The sequence below is a fragment of the Aquarana catesbeiana genome, linkage group LG11 (genome assembly GCF_042186555.1).
Source record: "Aquarana catesbeiana isolate 2022-GZ linkage group LG11, ASM4218655v1, whole genome shotgun sequence".
Classification (NCBI taxonomy): domain Eukaryota; kingdom Metazoa; phylum Chordata; class Amphibia; order Anura; family Ranidae; genus Aquarana; species Aquarana catesbeiana.
Genome location: NC_133334.1, coordinates 55,530,937 through 55,554,947, shown reverse-complemented (window position 1 = coordinate 55,554,947; position 24,011 = coordinate 55,530,937). Strand labels below are relative to the sequence as shown.

Below are 24,011 nucleotides of genomic sequence, written 5' to 3'. Positions count from 1 at the left end.
ATAAAAGTGTATTTTAAAAAAAAAAAAATTGCGTTTGAAAGAACGCTGCGCAAATACGATGTGACATAAAATATTGCAACAACTACCATTTTATTCTGTAGGGTCTCTGCTAAAAAAAAAAAATATATCATGTTCAAGTGTTCCAAGTAATTTTCTAGCAGAAAATAATGATTTTTACTTGTAAGCAACAAATATCAGAAAAGGTTTGGCCTTTAAATGGTTAAACCTCCCTCATTTACACGCCGGAGTTCTTTCCTTTGATGAAAGAATGAAAAGATGCTTTGTTTCTACTTATTCGAGCCTTGTGATAAAACTTGTCAGGCTGCCTGGATTTATTATTTTTATTTTTTTCCAGCTGTGAGAATTCTCTTGCACTAGAAAGAATCGTGACATGCTGTTTTGAAGATCGGGAAAGGAAAAAGATTGTGATTTCGATTCTTAACGATTAATCATGCAACTCTATCTGGCGCCCATGAATCTACGTTGCATTATACCCACCATGCCTCGTAACCCACTCTACACAGAAGGATGTCAGCTGTCCCTAGCTCTGGACGTCACCATTAGGCTTCTGGAGGCCCGGGACCTTGCTACATTACAAGCTCAGTTTTAGATAGATTGAGTTTGAGGAAGTGGTGTGACATCCAAAATGATATGTCACTCAGTAAATATGTGAAATGTAAGGAGATTGAGGGGGTGAGTTGGGGAGTGGAGAGATAGATCTGGGTGCCATCGGCATAGAGGTGGTATTGGAAGCCATGGAAGGTTATCAACTGGCCCAGGGAAGAGAGAGAATAGGAGGGGCTCAAGGACGGAGCCTTGGGGTACCCAACAGAAAGGGGAATGGAAGAGATGGTGTTGCATATGACACTGAAAGTGCGCTGAGATAGGTAAGAGGAGAACCAGGAAAGAGCACGTAGGCCAAGGGAGCGGATTTATTGAGGAGGAGTGGGTGGTCAGTTGTGTCAAAGGTAGAAGAAAGGTCTAACAGTATGAGTATGGAGTACTGGCCATTGGTTTTAGCAGTTAGTAGATCATTAGTGAATTTTAGTAGGGCAGTTTTAGTGAAATTTTGTGGGCGGAAGTCAGACTGTAGGGGATCGAGAATCTTTTTGTCAGTGAGGTAGCACCTCATATGGTTGTGAACAAGGTAGTGGGCTTGTAATGTGCAAAGCGTAAGAAACTATTTAAGGAAAAAGGATATTACAGGGCCATTAAGTAATGGATGTGTATAGGCTATTTTGGAAAATAAAGGATATCTTTTAGTGTCATATCAACCGCTTCCGGACCGGCTTACGCTGATATACATCGGCACTTTGAAGAGGAGCTAGCTACCATAACCCCGGTATCCTCTTCTTCAGTGAGCGGTCCGGTTTCAGACAAAAGTGGTCTCTGTGGCGGATTCGCTGCAAGATCACTTTTATCGGTGGCGGGAGAGAGTCCCCCCCCTCCCGCCAATCTCCGATGCCCTCTGCCACTTACCGGAGCCGTAGGTATCGGCGGAGGCGATCGGGTCCTGTGTTCTGTTAGGTATGGAGACGAGTGAGGGGAAGATGGTCCCCACCCGTCTCCATACCATTGCAGGGCGGAAGCGATGTCAAAACATCAATTCCGCCCATAGCTCTTAAAGAGACATTATGTTTTTAATGAAATTTAATTTTTATTTTATTTTTTTATTGCATTTCAGTGTAAATATGAGATCTGAGGTCTTTTTGACCCCAGATCTCATATTTAAGAGGTCCTGTCATGCTTTTTTTTCTATTACAAGGGATGTTTACATTCCTTGTAATAGAAATAGAAGTGACACAATTTTTTGTGTGTAAGTGTAAAAATAAAAAGCTAAAATAAATAAGAAAAATTTTCTTTTTAAACGTGCCCTGTCCCGCCAAGCTTGCGTGCAGAAGCGAACGCATACGTGGGCAGCGCCGCATATGAAGATGGTGTTCAAACCACACGTGAGGTACCGCCACGATTGGTAGAGCGAGAGCAATAATTCTAGCCCTAGATCTCCTCTGTAACTCAAAACATGCAACCTGTAGAATTTTTAAACGTTGCCTATGGAGATTTTTAAGGGTAAAAGTTTGTCGCCAGTCCACGAGCGGGCGCAATTTTGAAGCATGACATGTTGGGTATCAATTTACTTGGCGTAACATTATCTTTCACAATATAAAAAAAATTTGGGCTAACTTTACTGTTGTCTTACTTTTTTATTCACAAAAGTGTATTTTTTCAAAAAAAACTGCACTTGTAAGACCGCTGCTCAAATACGGTGTGACAGAAAGTATTGCAACGACCGTTATTTTATTCTCTAGGGTGTTAGAAAATATATATATATATGTATATTTTTTTTACCATCTATAGCTCTTGCTGTCAGCATATGGTCCACTGACCTGCCTGTATGATGCTCTGTATCCATTCAGTGAATAAGAGGATTTTTGTATACAATCCAGGTTTGGCATCTCCTCTGCAGCCAACACCCCTGCTGGCAATTCCATAAATAAAGAAGGCTGTGGGATCGTTGGAAGGGCAAACCAATGGACTGCCAGGCTGTCCCTGTACCAAAAAAAGGAAGAAGATGATTAGCAGATGAATGCATAGGTCCAACAGTGAAGTATAGAGGTTACACAATGGCAGAGTTATTGACCAAAGACATCAAACTGTGCCTAAAAGCGTAGACTAGGTGTAGACACAAACAAGACTGATTTTCAGAAAGCAGTGCCTTCACATATCCTTGTGAATAGAAGCCACATGTCCAGGGGTGGATAGGCAGCCACAGAATTCTCCTTGATCCATATTACCATCCCTGCATTGCCAGCAGTGTCATATTAGGCCCAGGCACTTGATGCTAGTACCCTAGCTCAGGCACACCTGCAGGCTTGCAGGTAGTTCCTGATGGGTTATTCTTCCTCTGGACATGTACTTATTAATTTCCGACAGCAATGTCATTAGGCAGAAGAAGAGTGGGCAACATGTAATTTTTCTTCAGGGGAGTACCTGCTTAATTGTACCTGTCATTGTCCTCTAACTGGCACCAAAGTATCTGCCATTGTTCCTTACAAGTGAATATCAGTGTAATGTACAGTACATTACATACTCCTGGCTTTTGAACTCTACACATTACAGTGGGGAAAATAATTATTCGATCCCCTGCAGATTTTGTAAGTTGTCCCACTTAAATTAAAGTGGTTGTAAACCCTTACAGACCACTTTTTGCTACAGGTAAGCTCTATAATAAGGCTTACCTGTAGCTACCCAGGATATCTCCTAAACCTGCACGGTCAATGGTCCTAAAAATGTGTCAAAAGTGTCCAATCTGTCTACCACAATGTTGTAGTCCCGATAAAAATCGCAGATCACCGCCATTACTAGTATAATAAAAAAAAATAATAAAAATGCCATAAATCTTTCCCATAGTTTATAGACACTATAACATAACTTTTGTGCATACCAATCAATATACGCTTATTGCGATTTTTTTACCAAAAATATGTAGAAGAATATATATTGGCCAAAACTGATGAAGAAATTTGATTTTTAAAAACATTTTTTGGGGATATTTATTATAGCAACAAGTAAAAAATGTTTTTGTTTTCAAAATTGTCACTCTTTTTTTTGTTCATAGCGCAAAAAATAAAAACCGCAGAGGTGATCAAATACCAGCAACAGAAAGCTCTATTTGTGGGAAACAAAGGACGTCAATTTGTTTGGGTACAGCATCGCATGACCACGCAATTGGCAGTTAAAGCGACGCAGTGTTGTATCGCAAAAAATGGCCTGGTCATTAAGCAGGCAAATCTTCCGATCTGTAAGTGGTTAAAGAGGAACTGCAGTCAGCTCACAGAATTTGTAATAAAAACATCTTTGCCATTCTGAAGCTTTCTTCCAACCACTTTGCATATTATTGTATATATACTGTGATTCTGTACTTGCCAAATAAGCTGCAGAAATCTCCCTCTACTAAGTGTGGCTGCATCCTTTTTAACTGTGGGCAGCTGAAGCTGCTATCTGTTCACTTCCTGGATTTACACAGAGGCACACCTCCAGCTCTGCAGCCCTCATTGGCCCTCTTATGACTCATCTCTCCTCACTTCCTGGCAAACTCTCAGGAGAGTGAAAGAGAGCTGTGCATGAGGTCAAAAGCTTTTTTTCTAGACAAGAAACAGGAAGTGGGCTGTATAAGGTATTTATTGGCAGAAAAAAAATGTTTTACCATCCAAAGTTAAAACAAGGGCAGAAGATTTAATAGATGGAAAGTTGAAAAAATGACTGAAAGTTCACTTTAACCCTGCATTAACCCTGCATTCTGAGTGCAACCCACTCCTTAACCCTGCATTCTGAGCATATTGCACTCCTTAACCCTACATTCTGAGCGCAACGCGCTCCTTAAGCTTGCATTCTGAGCGCAATGCACTCCTTAACCCTGCATTCTGAGCATATTGCACTCCTTAAGCCTGCATTCTGAGCGTAATACACTTTTTAACAATTCTGAGCGCAGAGCACTTATGATCGCTGCATTCTGACAGTAATGCACTGGTGAACCCTGCGTTCTCTGCATAACACACTGCTAAACCCTGCACTCTTTTGTAATATTTTACTTTTGTTCTGAGTAAAAATATTTTATATAAAAAAAAGTGGTTCTTACTGTCCTTTTTTTTTGGGGGGGGAGGGGGGTGATCTTTGACTTCATTAGTGTTATTCAAGTAGACCTCCATCACTCGAAGGTTGCCTACCCCTGATTTAGATGTTCACTGGCAAACTTCAGATGGGCCTGTATATGTGCCTTCTTCTCCCTTTTTTTTATCTGAGCCGATCGTTCCAGTGACGGGGATGAGAACAGCAGCTCCAGCCGCTGTCTCGGGTCCTCATTGGATAGATTGCTAGCAGCAGGAGCCATTGGCTCCTGCTGCTGTCAATCAAATCCAGTGACACGGGAGAAGAGGAGGAGCCAGGAGCGCCGTGGGGGGACCCCAAAAAGGAGGATCGGGCCACTCTATGCAAAACCCTTGCACAGAGGAGGTAAGTATAACACATTTGCTATTTAATAATAATAATAAAAAACCTTTGCAATCACTTTAATCTCATTCACTGAGCTAAGGAAAAACTGTCCTGCAAGGTGAATATTCCTTTGAAAAGTGAACAGCCTAATTGCCTTAAATTAACCTCTATCATGTAGGTCACATACCTGTGATCACTGTCTTCTATAGGGTATGTCGTACATTACATCCTCCTGACAGCTACAGTCGTAATAGTATGCTGCACTTTACATACTCTTGACTTCTGCACTCTATACAAAATGTTATAGGTTACATACCTCAGACCACTACACTCTATACACTATGTTGTACTTTACATGCTCCTGATTTATGCACTCTATACATGATGTTGTAGGTTACATACTTCTGACTACTGCCCTCTATAGGTATGTTTTACTGCTGCACTCTGTAAGCTACATTACATACATTTTACCAAAGTGTATACTATGTCATCAAGAGGTGTTTGCCAAGTAGACTCATTTATCTATTTTAAAGACATTCTTCTTTAAGATAGGCTCAGACAAAGTGTTTGCTCTATGTTTACATTCTTTGTGCGGAACAAATGTAATGGAAGAGTTTCAACAATGTAATCCATGCTGGAGATTTTAATCAAGTAAAAAACTTACACACACTTTTATGTAATCCAAAAAATAGCAGTGCAGTATAAAAATATAATCCATAAATAAGTAGCAACTATTTAAGCTGTACACCGTATGGACACACTAGGTCCCTTGCTGTGCTCTGTGGTTCCTCCCACCAACGACTACAGAATTGGCTTGGTATGCCTCACTATAATAAATTATTTTATGTGATTTATAAACAAATCTAAAACTTTAGTTACCTATTTTTTTCACAATTCTGCATGCTTATTTCATATCTGTGATGCAAAGTATTAAAGACAGAGAACTTAAATTTTCAGCAATAATTCTCTCGCTACAGGTTTTGTTTAATTATTTTAGCTATATGACATTATTTTAGCCTCCTGTGACCCTTATTGCTATCTTCTTTTCATATTACTTAAGATGCTAAAGTTTTAATGTTTAAGTATAAGATAGAACTTCTTTAAATATTACAATATTTCTTGATTAGGATATTATTAAGAACATTGCATTTTAAATGAATATAATATATTGATATATATGTAGTATTTGATTTAGAAGAAAGGAAATGGATTTTCTTGGGACTTTCCTCATCAATATGAATTATTGATATATCGTTATTAATACAGTAATAACTCAATATATTTCAATATATATACAAATTTACACACACAAAAAAAAAGAGTTAAAAAAAAGAATTTGATGAGCTAATCACCTGAATCGGTATTTTAGCCATTCATCATGGAAGCGCTGACTTGTGTTGCTTTAATGTGAAGCACTAGGTTCCATGGGAATGTAAAACACAAAAGAGCTATAAAGTGCATGAAGAAATGAAGAAAGGCAGGGATATGAGCCAGGTCATTGTGTCTCTGGAATAGAGTCCGTGGTGGCACACTGACCGTCCTCATTCATAGCAGAACAGCCAGGCATGACAAATATTAAACATCTAAAAAGCATTGCGTGTGATCTCTGAAATACACGATGGCTTACTGCTGCGTTTAAAAACAGGCCTCCAGCTAATATATATACACACACACACACATACTGTATATATACAGTATACACACTACATTGTCAAAAGCAAGGTCCATAAAGATATGAAGGAGTGAGCTTATGGTGGAAGATCTTGACTGGCCTGCACAGAGTCCTGACCTCAACCCGACAGAACACCTTTGCGTCTGGAGATTGCGAGCCAAGCCTTCTCGTCCAACATCAGTGCCTGACCTCACAAATGTGCTTCTGGAAGAATGGTCAAACATTCCCATAGACACACTCCTAAACCTTGTGGACAGCCTTCCCAGAAGAGTTGAAGCTGTTATAGCTGCAATGGGTGGGCCAACTCAATATTGAACCCTACGGACTAAGATTGGGATACCAATAAAGTTCATGTGTGTGTAAAGGCAGGCATCCCAATACTTTTGACTGAAGCTTTGTAGCCATTTCCCCTGCAATTGGTAATATTATGTTATATTTACTGTTTTTTTTTTATTGGCCTTCAGTGGGGAAAGGAAAAAAAGGTACCTTTCTTTAACTCTTACTTATCCAACCCAGCATCCCTTTAAGTGGATCTAATATGTCATTGGGACTGGACGGACTTTCCGATCACATGACCACTGTAGTTGGCTGTCACAATAGTCACATGATTAGGAGTCCATCCGATGGCCTTTCAGTCATGATGGGAGATTGAGAGCTGTCTATACAATTGGGGGCTCATAGTGAGCGTGCTCTCAGCACAGAAACCTTCCTCATCCGTGGATGCACAGTGGATATAAAAAGTCTATACATCCCTGTTAAAATGTCAGGTTTCTGTGATGTAAAAAAATGAGACAAAGATAAATCATTTCAGAACATTTTCCACCTTTATTGTGACCTATAAACTGTACAACTCAGTTGAGCAACAAACTGAAATCTTTTAGGTGGAGTGAAGTAAAAATAAAAAAATAAAATAATATGGTTGCATAAGTGTGCACACCCTTAAACTAACACTTTGTTGAAGCACCTTTTGATTTTATTACAGCACTCAGTCTTTTTGGGTATGAGTCTATCAGCATGGCACATCTTAACTTGGCAATGTTTGCCCACTCTTCTTTGCAAAAACACTCCAAATCTGTCAGATTGCGATGGGCATCTCCTGTGCACAGCCCTCTTCGGATCACCCCACAGATTTTCAATCAGATTCAGGTCTGGGCTCTGGCTGGGCCATTCCAAAATGTTAATCTTCTCCTGGTGAAGCCATTCCTTTGTTGATTTGGATGTATGCTTTGGGTGGTTGTCCTGCTGAAAGATGAAGTTCCTCTTCATGTTCAGCTTTCTAGCAGAAGCCTGAAGGTTTTGTGCCAATACTGACTTGTATTTGGAACCGTTCATAATTTCCTCCACCTTGACTAAGGCCCCTGTTCCAGCTAAAGAAAAAACAGCCCCAAAGCATGATGCTGCCACCACCATGCTTGACGGTGGGTATGGTGTTCTTTTGGTGATGTGCAGTGTTGTTGTTGCGCCAAACATATCTTTTGGAATTATGGGCAAAAAGTTCAACCTTGGTTTCATCAGACCATAACACATTTTCCCACATGCTTGGGAGACTCCAGATGTGTTTTTGCAAAATTTACCTGGGCTTGGATGTTTTTCTTCATAAACAAAGGCTTCTGTCTTGCCACTCTACCCCATAGCCCAAACATATGAAGAATATGGGAGATTGTTGTCACGTGTACCACACAGCCAGTACTTGCCAGATATTCCTGCAGCTCCTTTAATGTTGCTGTAGTCCTCTTGGCAGCCTCCCTGACCAGTTTTCTTCTTTATCCTATGGAAGAAAAGTTTATGAAGATGTGGGGGATACCGGCTGTTGACGCCGCCATTTCCTCTGTGAATAAAAGCCTGACTTGTCCTGTAGACAATGCTCAGATGCTCAGGGATCCTGTGGATAAAAAGATGGAATCCCTGTTGAAGGATGTTTTCTCCTTAGCAGGTTCGATAGCTCGACCTGCAGTGGCAGCGATCGGAGTCTGTAAATACTTAAGAGACCATGTTAAGCAGGTCATCAAAGTTCTACCTGAACAGCAGGCCCAGGGGTTGGCTAACCTTCCAGCGGCCTTATGTTTTGCTGTTGACGCCATCAGAGATTCTATCAGGCAAACCTCTCGTCTTTCACTTGGGTTGGTGCATATGCGTAGAATCTTGTGGTTGAAAAATTGGTCAGCTGAAGCACCATGTAAGAAACTTCTGACTGGGTTTCCATTTTGTGGTGAAAGGTTGTTTGGAGAAGACTTGGATAATTATATCCAAAGGATCTCTAGTGGGAAAAGCACTCTCTTACCTGTTAAGAAGAGGAGTAAGCATCCCTCTTTCAAACGGACTCTTTCCCCATTGCCAGGGGCATCAGCCTCCAGGCAGTCACGATGGCCTCCTCCATCTGGGTCAAGAAACAAGAGTCAACCCCAGGAACAAAAGAAGTCCTGGGGGAAGAGGTCTACTAGACAAGACACTAAGGCCTCTTCATGAAGGGGCGCCCCCGCTTGCTCGAGTGGGGAGAAGACTGCTACAGTTCTCAAAGCTCTGGCAGGAGGATTTCCAGGACAGATGGGTAATCTCCACAGTAACCTTAGGTTACAAACTGGAGTTCCAAGAATTTCCCTCTCCTCGTTTCCTCAGATCAAATGTCCCCAGGGATCCAGAGAAAAAGCAGTCGCTCCTTCTAGCGTTAGAGTGGCTTTTGTCGCAAGAGGTCATTATGGTGGTTTCCACGAAGGATCAAGGATTGGGTTAAGATCAAGGATTGGGATAACCTTTTTACGGTCCAAAAGCCAAATGGGGATGTCAGACCCATTTTGGATCTAAGGGATCTGAATCGATTCCTAAGGATTCAGTCCTTTCGCATGGAATCAATTCGGACAGTAGTCTCCATCCTGCAGGGAGGAGAATTTCTGGCATCGATAGACATCAGAGATGCATATCTGCATGTGCCCATTTTTCCTGCTCATCAAAGGTTCTTGCGCTTCGAGATAGGAGGGCGCCATTTCCAGTTTGTGGCTCTGCCTTTCGGGCTAGCCACTGCACCTCGAGTGTTTACAAAAATCTTGGCTCCTCCTCTGGCCAGATTAAGGGCTCAAGGTATAACTGTCATAGCATACCTAGACGACCTGCTCTTGATAGACCGGTCGGTAGCCTGTTTGAACGGAAACTTGAGGACCACAGTCAAGTATCTGGAACACCTAGGTTGAATCCTCAACCTAGAAAAATCTTTCCTAAAACCAGTAAGAAGACTGGAGTATTTGGGTCTGATCATAGATACAGCCCAGGAGAAAGTATTTTTACCTCAGGCAAAGATCACTGCCTTAAGGGAGCTGATTCTGGTAGTCAGGACCAAAAGGGTCCCTCTGTCCGCCTTTGTATGAGGCTGCTGGGAAAGATGGTAGCTTCATTCGAAGCAGTTCCCTATGCTTAGTTTCATTCAAGACTGCTGCAAGACTGCTACACAGTATCTCACATTTTTTTAAATAGTTTATTATATCTTTTCATTTGACAACACTAAAGAAATTACACTTTGCTACAATGTAAAGTAGTGAGTGTACAACTTGTATAACAGTGTAAATTTGCTGACCCCTCAAAATAACTCAACGCAATTAATGTCTAAACCACTGGGAACAAAAGTGAGTACACCCCTAAGTGAAAATGTCCAAATTGGGCCCAATTAGCCATTTTCCCTTCCCGATGTCATGTGACTCGTTAGTGTTACAAGGTCTCATGTGTGAATGGGGAGCAGGTGTGTTAAATTTGGTGTTGTCGCTCTCACTCCCTCATACTAATCACTGGCAGTTCAACATGGCACCTCGTAGCAAAGAACTTGCCTTGGTCAACCAAAGAAGTTGAGTGCACGTGCTCAGCTACAGTTCATTGAGGGAACCATGAATGCCAATATGTACTATGACATACTGAAGCACAGCATGATCCCCTCCCTTCAGAGACTGGGCTGCAGGGCAGTATTCCAACATGATAACAAACCCAAACACGCCCCCAAGGCCACCACTGCCTTGCTAAAAAAGCTGAGGGTAAAGGTGATGGACTGGCCAAGCATGTCTCCAGTTCTAAACCCTATTGAGCATCTGTGGGGCATCCTCATATGGAAGGTAGAGGAGCACAAGGTCTCTAACATCCACCACCTCCGTGATGTCGTCATGGAGGAGTGGAAGAGGACTCCAGTGGCAACCTGTCAAGCTCTGGTGAACTCCATGCCCCAGAGGGCTAAGGCAGTGCTGGAAAGTAATGGTGGCCACACAAAATATTGACACTTTGGGCCCAATTTGGATATTCTCACTTAGGGGTGTACTCACTTTTGTTACCAGTGGTTTAGACATTAATGGCTGTGTGTTGAGTTATTTTGAGGGGACAGCAAATGTACACTGTTACACAAGTTGTACACTCACTACTTTACATTGTAACAAAGTGTAATTTACAAAAATGTGAGGGGTCTACTCACTTTTGTGAGATACTGTATATATATATATATATATATATATATATAAACTGTTGGCAGCGAGTTATCACCTCTGCCAAGGGTGGTACTACACTACTCAGAGCTTGCAGCTTCCAATGTCTGCAAATGGGAAATAGCACATGGCCAATACCCCCTGTGCCCAGCTCCACTTGTAAGCCTACGCAAACATCTCCCCTATCTTAGTATGGCATCACTGTAGAAGGCACTGCATGTCAGAAACAGCTGCCATTTTTAAATTTAAATATTGTTTTCACCTTTTTTATCCTATGTATCCTACGTCCCCTCTCTGCGTGCACATCATAGTCCTCTCCTAATCTGGGAGTGTCTAATTATTGTCTGTGCTGCTACAGCTCCTCCATCTGTCCTCTCACCCCCCTATACCACCATAACTTTTTTATGTAGCTGCCAGGGGAGACACTAAGGAGAATACTATAGATCAGCCACTCAACTATGGTCCCCTAGAGTTTGCGAGGGGTTTCTAGAGTTGCGGCTAATTAACCTCCCATCTAATGATGCTTGCATAGTTCCAGGTTCAATGCCACATGGAAGAGCTAGCAGTATAACACCAATACTTTTTTTGGCTGTCTGTAAGGGTGGCATTCTGATCACCACTATAAGGAGGTTATTCTTCTCACTAACCAGCAATTAATTAATTTTAGCAGAATTTTTTTTACGGGTGACTTTGGAATAAATAGATTGAAAAAGGCTGCTATAGAGTGGCAGTTTTGAGCTTGATTGGGATGTTGACCTCGCATCCAAGATGGTGGCTCCCAGCATCAATCTCAGGTCTCTTGTAATAAAGTCACATACAGTATAACCTTATGGAAATATTTTGTTGAAATAAATGGTCTGGCTACAGGGTCTCTTTAACCACTTGCCAAACGGCTCACGCCGATATACGTCGGCAAAGTGGCACGGTTGTGCAAAACAACGAACTCGTACTTTGCTGCGTCATCTGCGGCTATGCACCACGGGAGTGTGCCCGCGGGTACTGCTGACTTGATGTCCACCAGTGTCCTGCGATCGTGGCACAGAGAGGCAGAATGGGGAGATGCCTATGTAAACAAGGCATTTCCCTGTTCTGTCTAGCAACATGACACGGATCTACTGCTCCGAGTGATCAGGAGCAGTGATCTCTGTCATGTTCTAGTGAGCCCATCCCCCCTACAGTAAGAACATTCTGAGGGAACACAGTTAACCCCTTGATCTCCCCTAGTGTTTAACCCCTTCCCTGCCAGTGACATTTACACAGTAATCAGCGCATTTTTGCATTTTGCATCATAGATCAGGCTGATTTTCAGATGAAAAGTGCTTTTGTTGTATAGTGTGTGTCTGTATACTGTATGATCATTATATAATTTTGATTATTTATTGTGCTTGATGGTCTTAAGGTGTTTATTATTCATATGTTTTTTATCTGAGTAAGTAGTGAGCACATTTGGTGTGGAAGCTCTCAAGAGTATTTTTATTTATAATGGAAAAACAGAGTGGTGGAGTGATGGGAGAGGTGGATGGACAGAGAGATGGAAAGAATAAGGAGTAAGGGATGGAGTTATAGATTGGGTGACAGAGAGACGGATAGATGAAGGGATGGTGAGGGAGACAGAGAAAAGGAGTGATGGAGCAAAGGATGGGGTGATGGAGGGATGGGGTTCTGAGTTATGGAAAGATGGAGGGAGAGCCAGAATAAAAGAGGGATGGGGTGATGGAGAATAGAAAGTGTAGAGGGATATGGGGCACAAGTATTGTTGGATGGACAGTATGGAGGGATGGTGTAAGAGATAAAAGGATGGTATGATGGAGTTATGGAAAGATGAAAGGAGAGATGGAGGCAGGGATAGAGTAACAGAGAGATGAAAGTGATGGAGGCAGGAGGTGATGGATGGAGACAGGAGGTGATGGATGGAGACAGGAGGAATGGAGATGGGAGGTGAAGGAGGGATGGAGACGGGAGGTGAAGGAGGGATGGAGACGGGAGGTGAAGGAGGGATGGAGACGGGAGGTGAAGGAGGGATGGAGACGGGAGGTGAAGGAGGGATGGAGACGGGAGGTGAAGGAGGGATGGAGACGGGAGGTGAAGGAGGGATGGAGACGGGAGGTGAAGGGGGGATGGAGACGGGAGGTGAAGGAGGGATGGAGACGGGAGGTGAAGGAGGGATGGAGGCGGGAGGTGAAGGAGGGATGGAGGCAGGAGGTGAAGGAGGGATGGAGGCAGGAGGCGAAGGAGGGATGGAGGCAGGAGGTGAAGGAGGGATGGAGGCAGGAGGTATGGAGACAGTAGGTGAAGGAGGGATGGAGACAGTAGGTGAAGGAGGGATGGAGACAAGAGATGATGGAGGTGTAGCGGCATCCCCGACCTTTAAAGGCCTAATGGTGACCTCCAGAGTCAGGGAGAGCTGACATCCTTCCTTGTAGTGTGGGTTATTAGGCATGGTGAGTGTATTGCAAGTTGAAACATGGGCGTCAGTCACTTTTTGGAATGCAAGAAAAAAGATTTATTGTCTCTTAAACAGAACTGGGGGAGAGAGGGTTAGGGCCAGGACACCCTTAGGCAGATGCAATAGTAATTGGCAGACTCCGAGACAAAATACTAGGCAGACAGCTCTACAGCTAAAGGACCTTTAAGCTGGATGCAGCAACTGTATTTGTAGAACTGCTCTCTCCTATGGCAACTGAACTTTGAACAGTCAATAGAGATCCATACACGTAACTCACAGTAACCGGTTATAGATCTTCTCTCACATCTAAGAGTATCCTACTATAGATCTTCACTCTCTCACTAGACTTCAAGATCCCAGACATCACTGGATCCCCTGAGCTCTTCCACAGCCAACCTGCTGTATACTCCTCAAGCTTCACCACCGCTAACCCGCTGGGTCCCTGGCTTGGCACTCTGCCGAAGCTTTCCCACTTCTTCACCGTCCCTGGCTGGTGAAAAGGCTGCTCTGGTACTCCTTCAGACTTCCATATACTGGCCTCTGATAACAGGAATGGTCGTACCTTGCTGGCGACTATTCCTCTTTTTACCTCTGGCCTTGATCATTACTTGCCCCTGGCGACAGGAGTGGTCGTCCCTTGTGGCAACTGCTTCTCCCTCCCCACTGGCAATGATCCAGTTCCCCAGTCCGGTGGAACCTCTGCAACTTGGTTGGGCTTCCAGCCTGAAGCCCCAACCTCATGCTGCCTCTCTCAGACCTGCATAGGCCTCAGACAGCTTAGCAGCCAGGTGCTCCGGGGATAGGGCTCAGGCTTCTGGCCTAGCAGCCTGGAGCCTTGTGACAAACGTCCACCAAGACAGCCTTTCAGGTGGCACAGAACCCCCGGTCACCTAATTCCTCCCAAATAAATAGACACTCCCAGCAGGCCAAGGTAGTCAACCTATTCACTCCTAGTCTGGATTCCCTATGCCCTTTTTCTACTGCCACAGGCAACAATGCCACCTAGTGACAAAAGAGAGAGGTGAATCAAATCAAAAGTTAGGAAAATAGCCAGTGAATCCCCTATCAATCAGCCAGGCTAGTTACCACCTAGCAAACTAAATTTGTTAGCAACCCTGCCTACTATTCAGGGTGCTACAGAGGGATAGAGACAGGAGATGGAGAGATGGAGACAGGAGGTGATGGAGGGATGGAGATATTAGGTGATGGAGACAGGAGGTGAAGGAGGGATGAAGGCAGGAGGTGAAGGAGGGATGGATGGAGACAGGAGGTGAAGGAGGGATGGATGGAGACAGGAGGTGAAGGAGGGATGGAGGGATGGATGGAGACAGGAGGTGAAGGAGGGATGGATGGAGACAGGAGGTGAAGGAGGGATGGATGGAGACAGAAGGTGAAGGAGGGATGGATGGAGACAGGAGGTGAAGGGGGATGGATGGAGACAGGAGGTGAAGGAGGGATGCATAGAGACAGGAGGTGAAGGGGGATGGATGGAGACAGGAGGTGAAGGAGGGATGGATGGAGACAGGAGCTGAAGGAAGGATGGATGGAGACAGGAGGTGAAGGAGGGATGGATGGAGACAGGAGGTGAAGGAGGGATGGATGGAGACAGGAGCTGAAGGAGGGATGGATGGAGACAGGAGGTGAAGGAGGGATGGATGGAGACAGGAGGTGAAGGAGGGATGGATGGAGACAGGGGGTGAAAGGGGGATGGATGGAGACAGGAGGTGAAGGAGGGATGGACAGAGATAGGAGGTGAAGGAGGGATGGACGGAGATAGGAGGTGAAGGAGGGATTGATGGAGACAGGAGGTGAAGGGGGGATTGATGGAGAAAGGAGATGATGGAGTGATGAAGACAGGAGGTCTTTAGAATTGGGGACATAAATTCTGATGATCTTGGTGGCTTCCTGGGATTTCCCCTAACTTTCTGTGGTGGCTATGAAACAGAAATAAAGGGGAAATTTCTCCAGTTGGACATAGGTGACAAAATCTGATGGGTTATAATAACCCACCCTTATATATCAAAAATAACATAAGAATGTTTTTTAACCTTAATATCTATCTTAAACCACATTGATAATTGCATATTGTACTTGTTTGTAGCTTAAGTACTGAAATTTGCACGTAAAACTGTAATTTTGTAACTTTTGGAAAATGCCAGTAAAAACGTGGCTGTGCCAGTAAATTTTGAGTGTCGTGTCAGTGAATTTCAGTCTGGTAGGTTGCCAATACTGCTGTACATAAAGGTAAGCCTGATTATAGGCTTACCTGTAAAAAAAAAAAAAAAGAGAATTTGACTACCGCTAAGGATGATCTAAAGAATATCAAGGATGAACCCGATTCTTCTGCTAACTAAATATTAACCCTTATAAACTCGCAGGGTTGCCCTCTCTCTCCGACCCTCTTTGCTATTGCTATGGAGCCTGTGGCGGAGGCTTTACACACCTCCCCTAATATTAAGGGATTGTGGATTGGTTGGTTGGAGGAGAGGGTAAGCCCTGTATGCAGATGACCTTTTACTATTTTTAAATGATGCTGGACCCTCTCTCCAAGGGGTTTTGAAGATATTGGACTCTTTAAATAGTCGGGCTGAAAGTAAATCAGAGCAAGTCCTTGTTGTTTCCAATAGATAGGGAGGCCTGTAGTATGGCTTCTAATGATATTCCATTGCAGTGGGTGGAGAATTTTAAATACTTAGGAGTTGTCATTTCCCGTCAAGTTTCTGAATTTATTTTCCTGAATTTGACTGATTTTGGGAGATATTGGGTCAAAATTGAAAGTCTTTGGCTCTACCATTGTCTTTATTGGGACGTATTAATCTTTTAAAAATGAAAATTATACCAAAATGTATGTACTTATTTAGACATTCTCCCCAGTGGCTTCCTATGTCCTTTTTTACAAAATAAAACCAACTTTTTTCATCTTTTTTAAGGGGATCGAAGAACCCCAGGTATAAATTAACCACCCTGAATCCTAATATATATAACTCCTCTACCCGGCTGGAAGCGGCAGTAGTAGGCTCAATGGCAGCTCTTAAGGCCCTTTTATTTAGGGGCCGTAAGGCACCATACCAGTTGACTCCTTCAATGCTCATTACTATTCGAGCCTAGGAGGCCGGTCTTAGATGTAAGCATTATCCTAAGGATGCGTTTTCTCCAAGTGCCACTTTATGGTTTCATCCTACTCTTCCTCAATTTTTTAAAGCACCAGAGCCTATTGCACGGACTTACTTTCTCAAGTGATTACTGATTGGAAAAAACAATCTACTTTTTCTACACTTACCTCAACCTATAATGTTCCAAGCTCCCATTTATTTACATATTTCCAGCTTCTTCATACTTTTCATGCACAGTTTCCACAGGATAGTTTAATGATTAGACAATCCACTTTAGAATTAGTGTTTAGGTCTGAGTGCCTGGATAAGTCTATTTCAAGATTGTATTCTCATTTTATATAAATTTCTATCCTGCCATTAGAGGTTCTTAGAGCTAGGTGGGTGCAAGATATACCAGATTTAGATATGGAGGATTGGAGGAGTGTGTGGGGTTTTCGTTTGCAATCTTTGAGAGATCGCATGATCCAATACAAACTGGTACATAGAGCATATATCACACCACACAGACTTAACAAGATAAATCCTCTGTGCTCTTCAGAGTGTTGGCGATGTGGAGCAATTCAGGGGGAATTTACACACATCCTTTGGACGTGCTCATTTATAGCTATTTTTTGAGTGGAAGTGGTGGATTTATTGAATTCCATCACTTCCGCTACTTTACCGGTTTCAATGTCTGTCTGTTTATTGGGTTTGGTAGAGACTATTTTTCCAACAGTGTCTGAGCGAGTGTTTGCTAATATAGCATTATTTTACGCAAGAAAAGCTATTGCGTTGCATTGGGAGAAACCTCGTTCCCCTACGCCCTCATATTGGAAGCAATTGGTAAATAATAATCTTCCATTGTATAGAGATACTTGCATGAATAGGGGTTGTCCTAGTAAATACGGTAAAGTGTGGGCAAAGCGGCTGGACAAATCGTATACAGCATTGAACGCCCATGGGGGCTATTGTGTATAATATGTGCGTTCCCATATGAGAAATGTTTGGGGTCATTGACGAAAGAGGGAATCAAAGTTTACTTTATTTATTTATTTTTCTTTTCTTCTTTTCCCCTTCCTCTTTGGATTAATAATTGTTATATTGGATTTTGGAAATCATATTATTATATCTTTGGTTCAATGTGTATGATGTTTTGTTATGTTTTTTATTTTGCCTGTTATTAAGAAATTTAACAAAAAGATTTGAAGAAACCTTATAAATCCCTTCCTATACCTTCAAGATAAAATATACTTACACGGCAGTTATAGTTGGCTTGGCCTTTTGCAGTCCCAGCACAGGACTTGCTTCTTGCAAGTCTGCCATAGTAACTTTCACAAACTCCATCTGTCTCCAATGGGACTTCCATCTGCTGAAGCTTTGTAGCCATTTCCCCTGCAATTGGTAGCATTATGTTATTTTTACTGTTAATTTTATTGGTCTGCAGTGGGGAGGAAAAAAAGGCATCTTTCTCTAACTCTTTCCCATCCAACCCAGCGTCCCTTTATGTGGGTCTGATATGTCCTGGAGGTTGGATGGACTTTCCGATGATGATCAGGAGTCCATCTGGTGTCCTTTCAGTCATAATGGGAGATTGAGAGCTGTCTATGACAATTGGGGCTCATAGTGAGCATGCTCTCCACACAGAAACCTTCCTCATCCATGGATGTATATGTGCAGCATTTGGGCGTTAAAGTCCACCCTCTTTGCTACTACATATATGTGTTAATATTGAAATCACCTGAATCTGTATTCCTGGAAACATATGTAGCACCCTCTAGTGTGCTAGTGTATAAAGTTGCAGTGTAGGAAAATTTGGCCTGGTTGAGAACTGGGTTGAATCTGGGTCAGGGCTGTGATTCAGGGAGGCTGGATGATTCAGCGAGCAACATCTCTGGTGACTACCCTTGCTTTCTGGAGCCTTGAAGAAGCTTCCAGAAGTAGAGGGTGGAGTCTAGGAGGAGCTGCATGGACTACTGGCCCCAACCAATCCCCAGCAAAGTGGGCTGGCAGGGGGTGGGCCACCTCATAAATACTCATGCCAGCAGGGGCAGTAGGGTGGAAGATGAAGACAGAGTGCTGAGGAGGCTGTCGGTGGCCCTTGAGGGTGCCCCCTAGTCTGGGGAGGGGAGGGGAGGGGACCTCGGGCCTGGGGCTCAGGTGCTGGGGGGACCCTCTACAACACACAGAGGAGTCCTTCCGGGAGGCACGGGAGCAAGTAGAGGACAGCGAGAGGAGGTCTCCAGAGAAGTCAGTCAGGTGGGCTGTTGAGTGATCAGTCTGGAAGAACTGTAGAGAGAGTGTAAGTCTGGGAGGACTGTGGAGAAGTAGCCAGGAGAGATAGTGAAAGGGGCAGCTGCAGCCAGGCAGGCTGGCAGTGCCTGTAGAGGTAGTGCTGGGATCAGCAGCCACAGGAGAAATGTAAGCTGGACACTGGACTTTGCTACACAATCAAAGAGCCCGTGGTCCCTGCATGTAAAGGGCTTATGCTTTGATCTTGCCTTGTCAGATCCACTAAAAGTGTCCCAGATGAGTTTTTCTGTAAGCAAGTGAGTGCTGGAGGAAGTGAGGAGTGTATATAGACTGTACAGAAGAGAAGTTGTTCCTGAAGTTGTTTAAAGTCAAGTGTAAATCCCATAAATAACCCTACTCCCTATCCAAGTTCTAATCCCTCAATAAAATAACAAAAGAAAGTGCTGAACTGTTTTCTGACTCTTGGAGACTGTGAAAATTCAGTGCCTGGCTGTGCAGGGTGGGGGATCTCATTTCACCTGCGGCTTCTTAGGGGGTGAGCTACACATATTTGCAATAATTTTAATAATATCTTTAGTAGACATATGTGAGGTTCCATTTCAAATATAGACATCACCTAGGCAATTCCTGGGTCATATTTTAAAATGGGTCACAACAACTTCTGAGGACTAGAAGGAGGAATTGAAGACCAATCTGCAAGCAGATAATAAGAGGCCAGTCCACCCAAAAGTAATATTTTGGTTACAGATGGAGCCTGGTGGGCTGAGCCGGCCCCACCTTAAAGGGGTTGTAAAGGTCATTTAAAAAAAAAAAAAAAAACAACAAACATGTTATACTTACCTTCACTGTGCAGCTCGTTTTGCACAGAGTGGCCCCGAACCTGGCCTTCTGAGGTCCCTCGGCGGCTGTTTCAGCTCCTCCCCGCAAGAACTAACCACCTTAATGCGAGCTCCCTCGCATGGTGGTTAGTTCTTGCGGGCGCGCTCTCGTGATACAGCCGGCGGCTATAGCCGCTCACTGTATCACTCGGCCCCGCCCCCCGGCGCGCCGCGTCATTGGATGTGATTGACAGCAGCGCGAGCCAATGGCTGCGCTGCTTTCAATCTATCCACTGTAGCCAATCGGCGGCCAGGCTGAGCGGCGAAATGGATGTCGGGAGCGAGCGGCTGACTTTCGAGGGGTCAGGTAAGTAAAACGGGGGGGCTGGGGGCGGCGGTATTGTCAGAAGTTTTTTCACCTTAATGCATAGAATGCATTAAGGTAAAAACATTTTTACCTTTACAACCCCTTTAATTTATCATGAATCTCTCAGCCATAACTCCACCTTTACATGTTCCAAAACTTCCTGTAGCATTTTACATACTTTAAAATACATTTAAAAATTCAACAGTTACCAAGAATACGGGTTCCATTATTTTTAATCCTCCCCAGATTATTTTACTCCGAATATCACCAGGTTCCATTAAACATGCTAAACAGGATCTCCTTAGACATTTCCTTATTGCTGCACATACCAGTATCCCTCACCACAAACACCCACCCTTTCAGAATGGGTCAAAGAATTAGACTTCATCTCAGGCCTAGCCCAGGGAAATGATAAACAGGACTATACTAAGATTTGAGTTGCTTGGATTATCCTCTGGAGCTCTCCAGAACTCCTTGACTGGTATCATCCCCCTTAACCCACATAAATCTGGACTGGGCATGGTGATGGTGCCAGGCGGACTCCTTTTTCTCCACTTCCTCTGCACCTGCCCCATCACCACATTACACCACACTCTCTCTAGTAAAACCAGCATTTTTCAAAAAAATCCAGCAGTTATGTTAGACTACATTTTGTATTACAAATTTATAGGACTTTTCTCTGGGAGACAGTGCTTTTCACATACAAAGAAGTCTATTTATAAATGTTTTCACCCAAAATCCCCATATTTTTCTAATGGCAATTAATTAAAAGTGTAAATCCTGTGTGAAATATATATACTGTTCCTTCCTTACTGTATTAGCCCCATAGACCAGGACGGGACATTACAGTACACATACCTTCCCCATTAAGATCCCATCCAGTTACCACACAGATGAAGGAAGAAGTCAACTTGTTTTTTGAACGAGAGAAACACACTGGTTGTACATTATCATTCAACTGCAATGGTTCTTTCAGCTGGAGCAGAGCAAGATCATATTCCAAAGTCAATGCATTAAATTCAGGATGAAATATGATTTCATTTATTGAACATCTCTGGAACAGAAAAAAAGATAAAGTTCTAAATTAGTTCCATTTACTGAGAAACTCATACAGAATAGTAATGGCATTTTAAAATGATCTCTTAAAGGAGCACTCTTTTGGACAAAGAAATGTCTATATTTCTTAGACGATGCAGCTGTTTGTTTTTTTTTCCAAGTGGCTATGTGAGATTTAGCTTACCTTGGAGAGTTTTACAAGGACTTTGTCCACTCAGCAGAATGTGTTTTATTATTTTTTTTAATTCATTCAAATGTCAAAGTAACAGCATTTTGCCCATGCAGGGATTGTTCAGCATAGCAACGAACACAAACGTCTTTCAGCCTCCCTGCTATTTGTTGCAAATCTATTCCTCCTAATGCAGACCTCAGCAGTTACCACCTTTGCTATGTGGTTTTCTTTTAAGCTTTTGACTTTGAATTCTTTCTCTTAAACATCTTTCCTCCCTTGGTCCTGTTTTTGGGTGGTTCCATCCCCTTACAGGACCCCACAGGAACACTTTTGCATGTGCGTTCCCTGCTGGCACCTAAAGTCACTGCATGCAATGAGTAAAAGATAGCGATAGCCACCCCCTCCTTCTTCCCCCTGCTCCATGCCCCTGTGTTATCCCTTCAGTGCATGTGTAGCACCCTCTAGTGCAGGGGTCTCAAACTGGTGGCCCTCCAGCTGTTGCAGAACTACAAGTCCCATCATGCCTCTGCCTGTGGGAGTCATGCTTGTAACTGCTAGCCTTGCAATGCCTCATGGGACTTGTAGTTTCGCAACATCTGGAGGGCCGCCAGTTTGAGACCCCTGCTCTAGTGTGTGCTAGAAGTTAATGTAGTGTGTGTTAGAAGTTAAAGTAAAACATAGTTTAGCTCAGGGCTAACCCTGAGCTATGGAATCTGGGTCAGGGTTCACTAAAGTTCAGGGCTGGGTGATTCATCCTGGCAGTTCTCTCGTGTCTGCCCCTGGTCTAGAAGGTTGGAGAATCTTCTAGAAGTAGAGGGTGGAGGTAAGAAGGAGGAGCTGCCCTGAATATTTATGGAGCCACTCCATAAATAGACATAAGCCATGCCAGCAGGGGCAGTCAGATGGAAGATGGAGATGCAGTGTTGAGGAAGCTGTCAGCGGTCCTCAGGGGTAAGAGACTTACCCCGCACATTTGCTTCAAATTGGAAAAGTGTCAAATAGAACTTGTGCTTCAAGAGCTCTGCAAGTGAAAAACTTGCCAGTGAAAATGTGCAGCAAGTTAACAGACTTACAATTCAACACTGCCACAAATTTGTGGAAAGTTATCCTTGCTATTTGGAGCATTAGGGTGTGCACCCCAAAACTCAAACACACATGCCTTTCATTGCAGCCTCAGCTTCACTGGGCAGTGAATAAATGGGAAGTGCTCTGTGCTGAGCGGCATCCTGTCCATTCACAAACTGAAGCATAGTAAACACAGACTGTAGCCATTGGAGAAGAGAGTCGTTAGCCCTGCTAGAGTTACCTGGAGCTTACAAAATTTAGCTGAATGGTGCAGTGGGAAGGATTTAGCAGCACGGAGGTGGATAGTAGCGGAGGTACCCGGGCCTGGATCAGCACAAGGGGACCCTCATTATCGGTCTATACGGAAGAAACTCATGGTGCAGTGAAGCCTAAGAGGTACAACCATCAGAGGCAGCTACCCAAAGACACCCACTCCTCTGCCTAATACCCCCTTGGGGGTGACGGAGTCTGGTGAGTGGGGGAGCACGGGGGGAGCACTTGGAGTCACCAGCTTCTACTTGCACGGAAGTCACCTCATATCACCCCTTGAGCATTTTTAAATGCATGTCAACCGACCCTGATGTTCTCAATTGTTCCTGTCTCTACATATTAGACATTTTATTCCTGCTTGAGTCCAATATAGGGACTGTTTTACCGATGGTGTATTCATACTCGCTGTCTCTAATATGAGTGTTAATTGTCTGGACTCCTATCTTTTTATATATGAAATTTGAGGAAATTTAATATACTGTAACATAGAGGTTTTTTGCACTTTGGTTTCACTTTATACACAGTGCACTTTATTCACCATATTTATTGGGGATATGTGGTAACCTCATACGGTTACCGTTAGCCCCCAAACAGTGTGCTTTCTCACGGACCCCGAATATTTTTAAAAAGGAGGCTACTCACTAATTTCAACAAAAAAATTTTTTTATATTTCTATTTTTATTATTTTTTTGTCTTGTTTGGTTTATTGCATATGCAAAGGTTCACACTGGAAGTGGAGCAAGTGTAAACTCAACCCACTTACTGAAATATTTATTTACACAATACAGAAGATGTGCACATTCACTTTTTAGGATTTTATACTATATAAATTAATTATTTCATTCATTTTTGGTGCATTTATAGGGGGACATTCACTTAAGGAACACACATTTATTCCTTTCCTTGCATATACACAATTTTTGTCACTATTTCTATATATTCACTTATTTATTTATTTTTCTGACCTCTAAGCAATACTTACTGTCAATAGGGCAGCGCCAATTCCCCACATCTCTTTATTACATACAGACTGTAGCCAGTCTCCCTTGAAGATAGAGGTTTGTTTAAGTCTTCAGCCTTTCCCTAGAGATCTCATTGAGAGTCAGCCGGGTGGGCTGGTGAAGAGTCAGTCTGGTGGACTGGTCTGGAGAGTTAACCTGGAGGTAGGGTTGCTACCTTTTCTTCAAGCCAAACCCGAACACTTTAGCGGCATTTCTTTTTTTTGAGTATATGCCATAAGATTGTAAAAGACAAGACCTGGCACACTTTGGGTTGCCTCAAGGAGAACAGTAATGTAGCACAGAGCGGGAAACAGTGGGTGTGGCCGAATTGTGAGTGTTACACATTTAATACAGCGGTC

At 43.3% G+C, this 24,011-nt stretch overlaps 1 protein-coding gene across 2 annotated transcripts in view; it reads right to left on the bottom strand.

Moving 5' to 3' along the window:
• The window catches only part of LOC141112051 (ovochymase-2-like), a 202,047-nt gene that overhangs the window by 29,573 nt on the left and 148,463 nt on the right, over positions 1–24,011 (bottom strand). For both annotated transcript variants that reach the window (XR_012236517.1, XM_073604441.1), the window contains exons 19-21: positions 20,947–21,142; positions 17,909–18,045; positions 2,388–2,550 (exon numbers count right to left, since the gene is read on the bottom strand). Coding sequence is in view for 1 of the 2 variants with exons in the window: in XM_073604441.1 (XP_073460542.1) it covers positions 2,388–2,550; positions 17,909–18,045; positions 20,947–21,142 (496 nt within the window). In the remaining variant the exon portion in view is untranslated. The remainder of the gene's footprint in view (positions 1–2,387; positions 2,551–17,908; positions 18,046–20,946; positions 21,143–24,011) is intronic.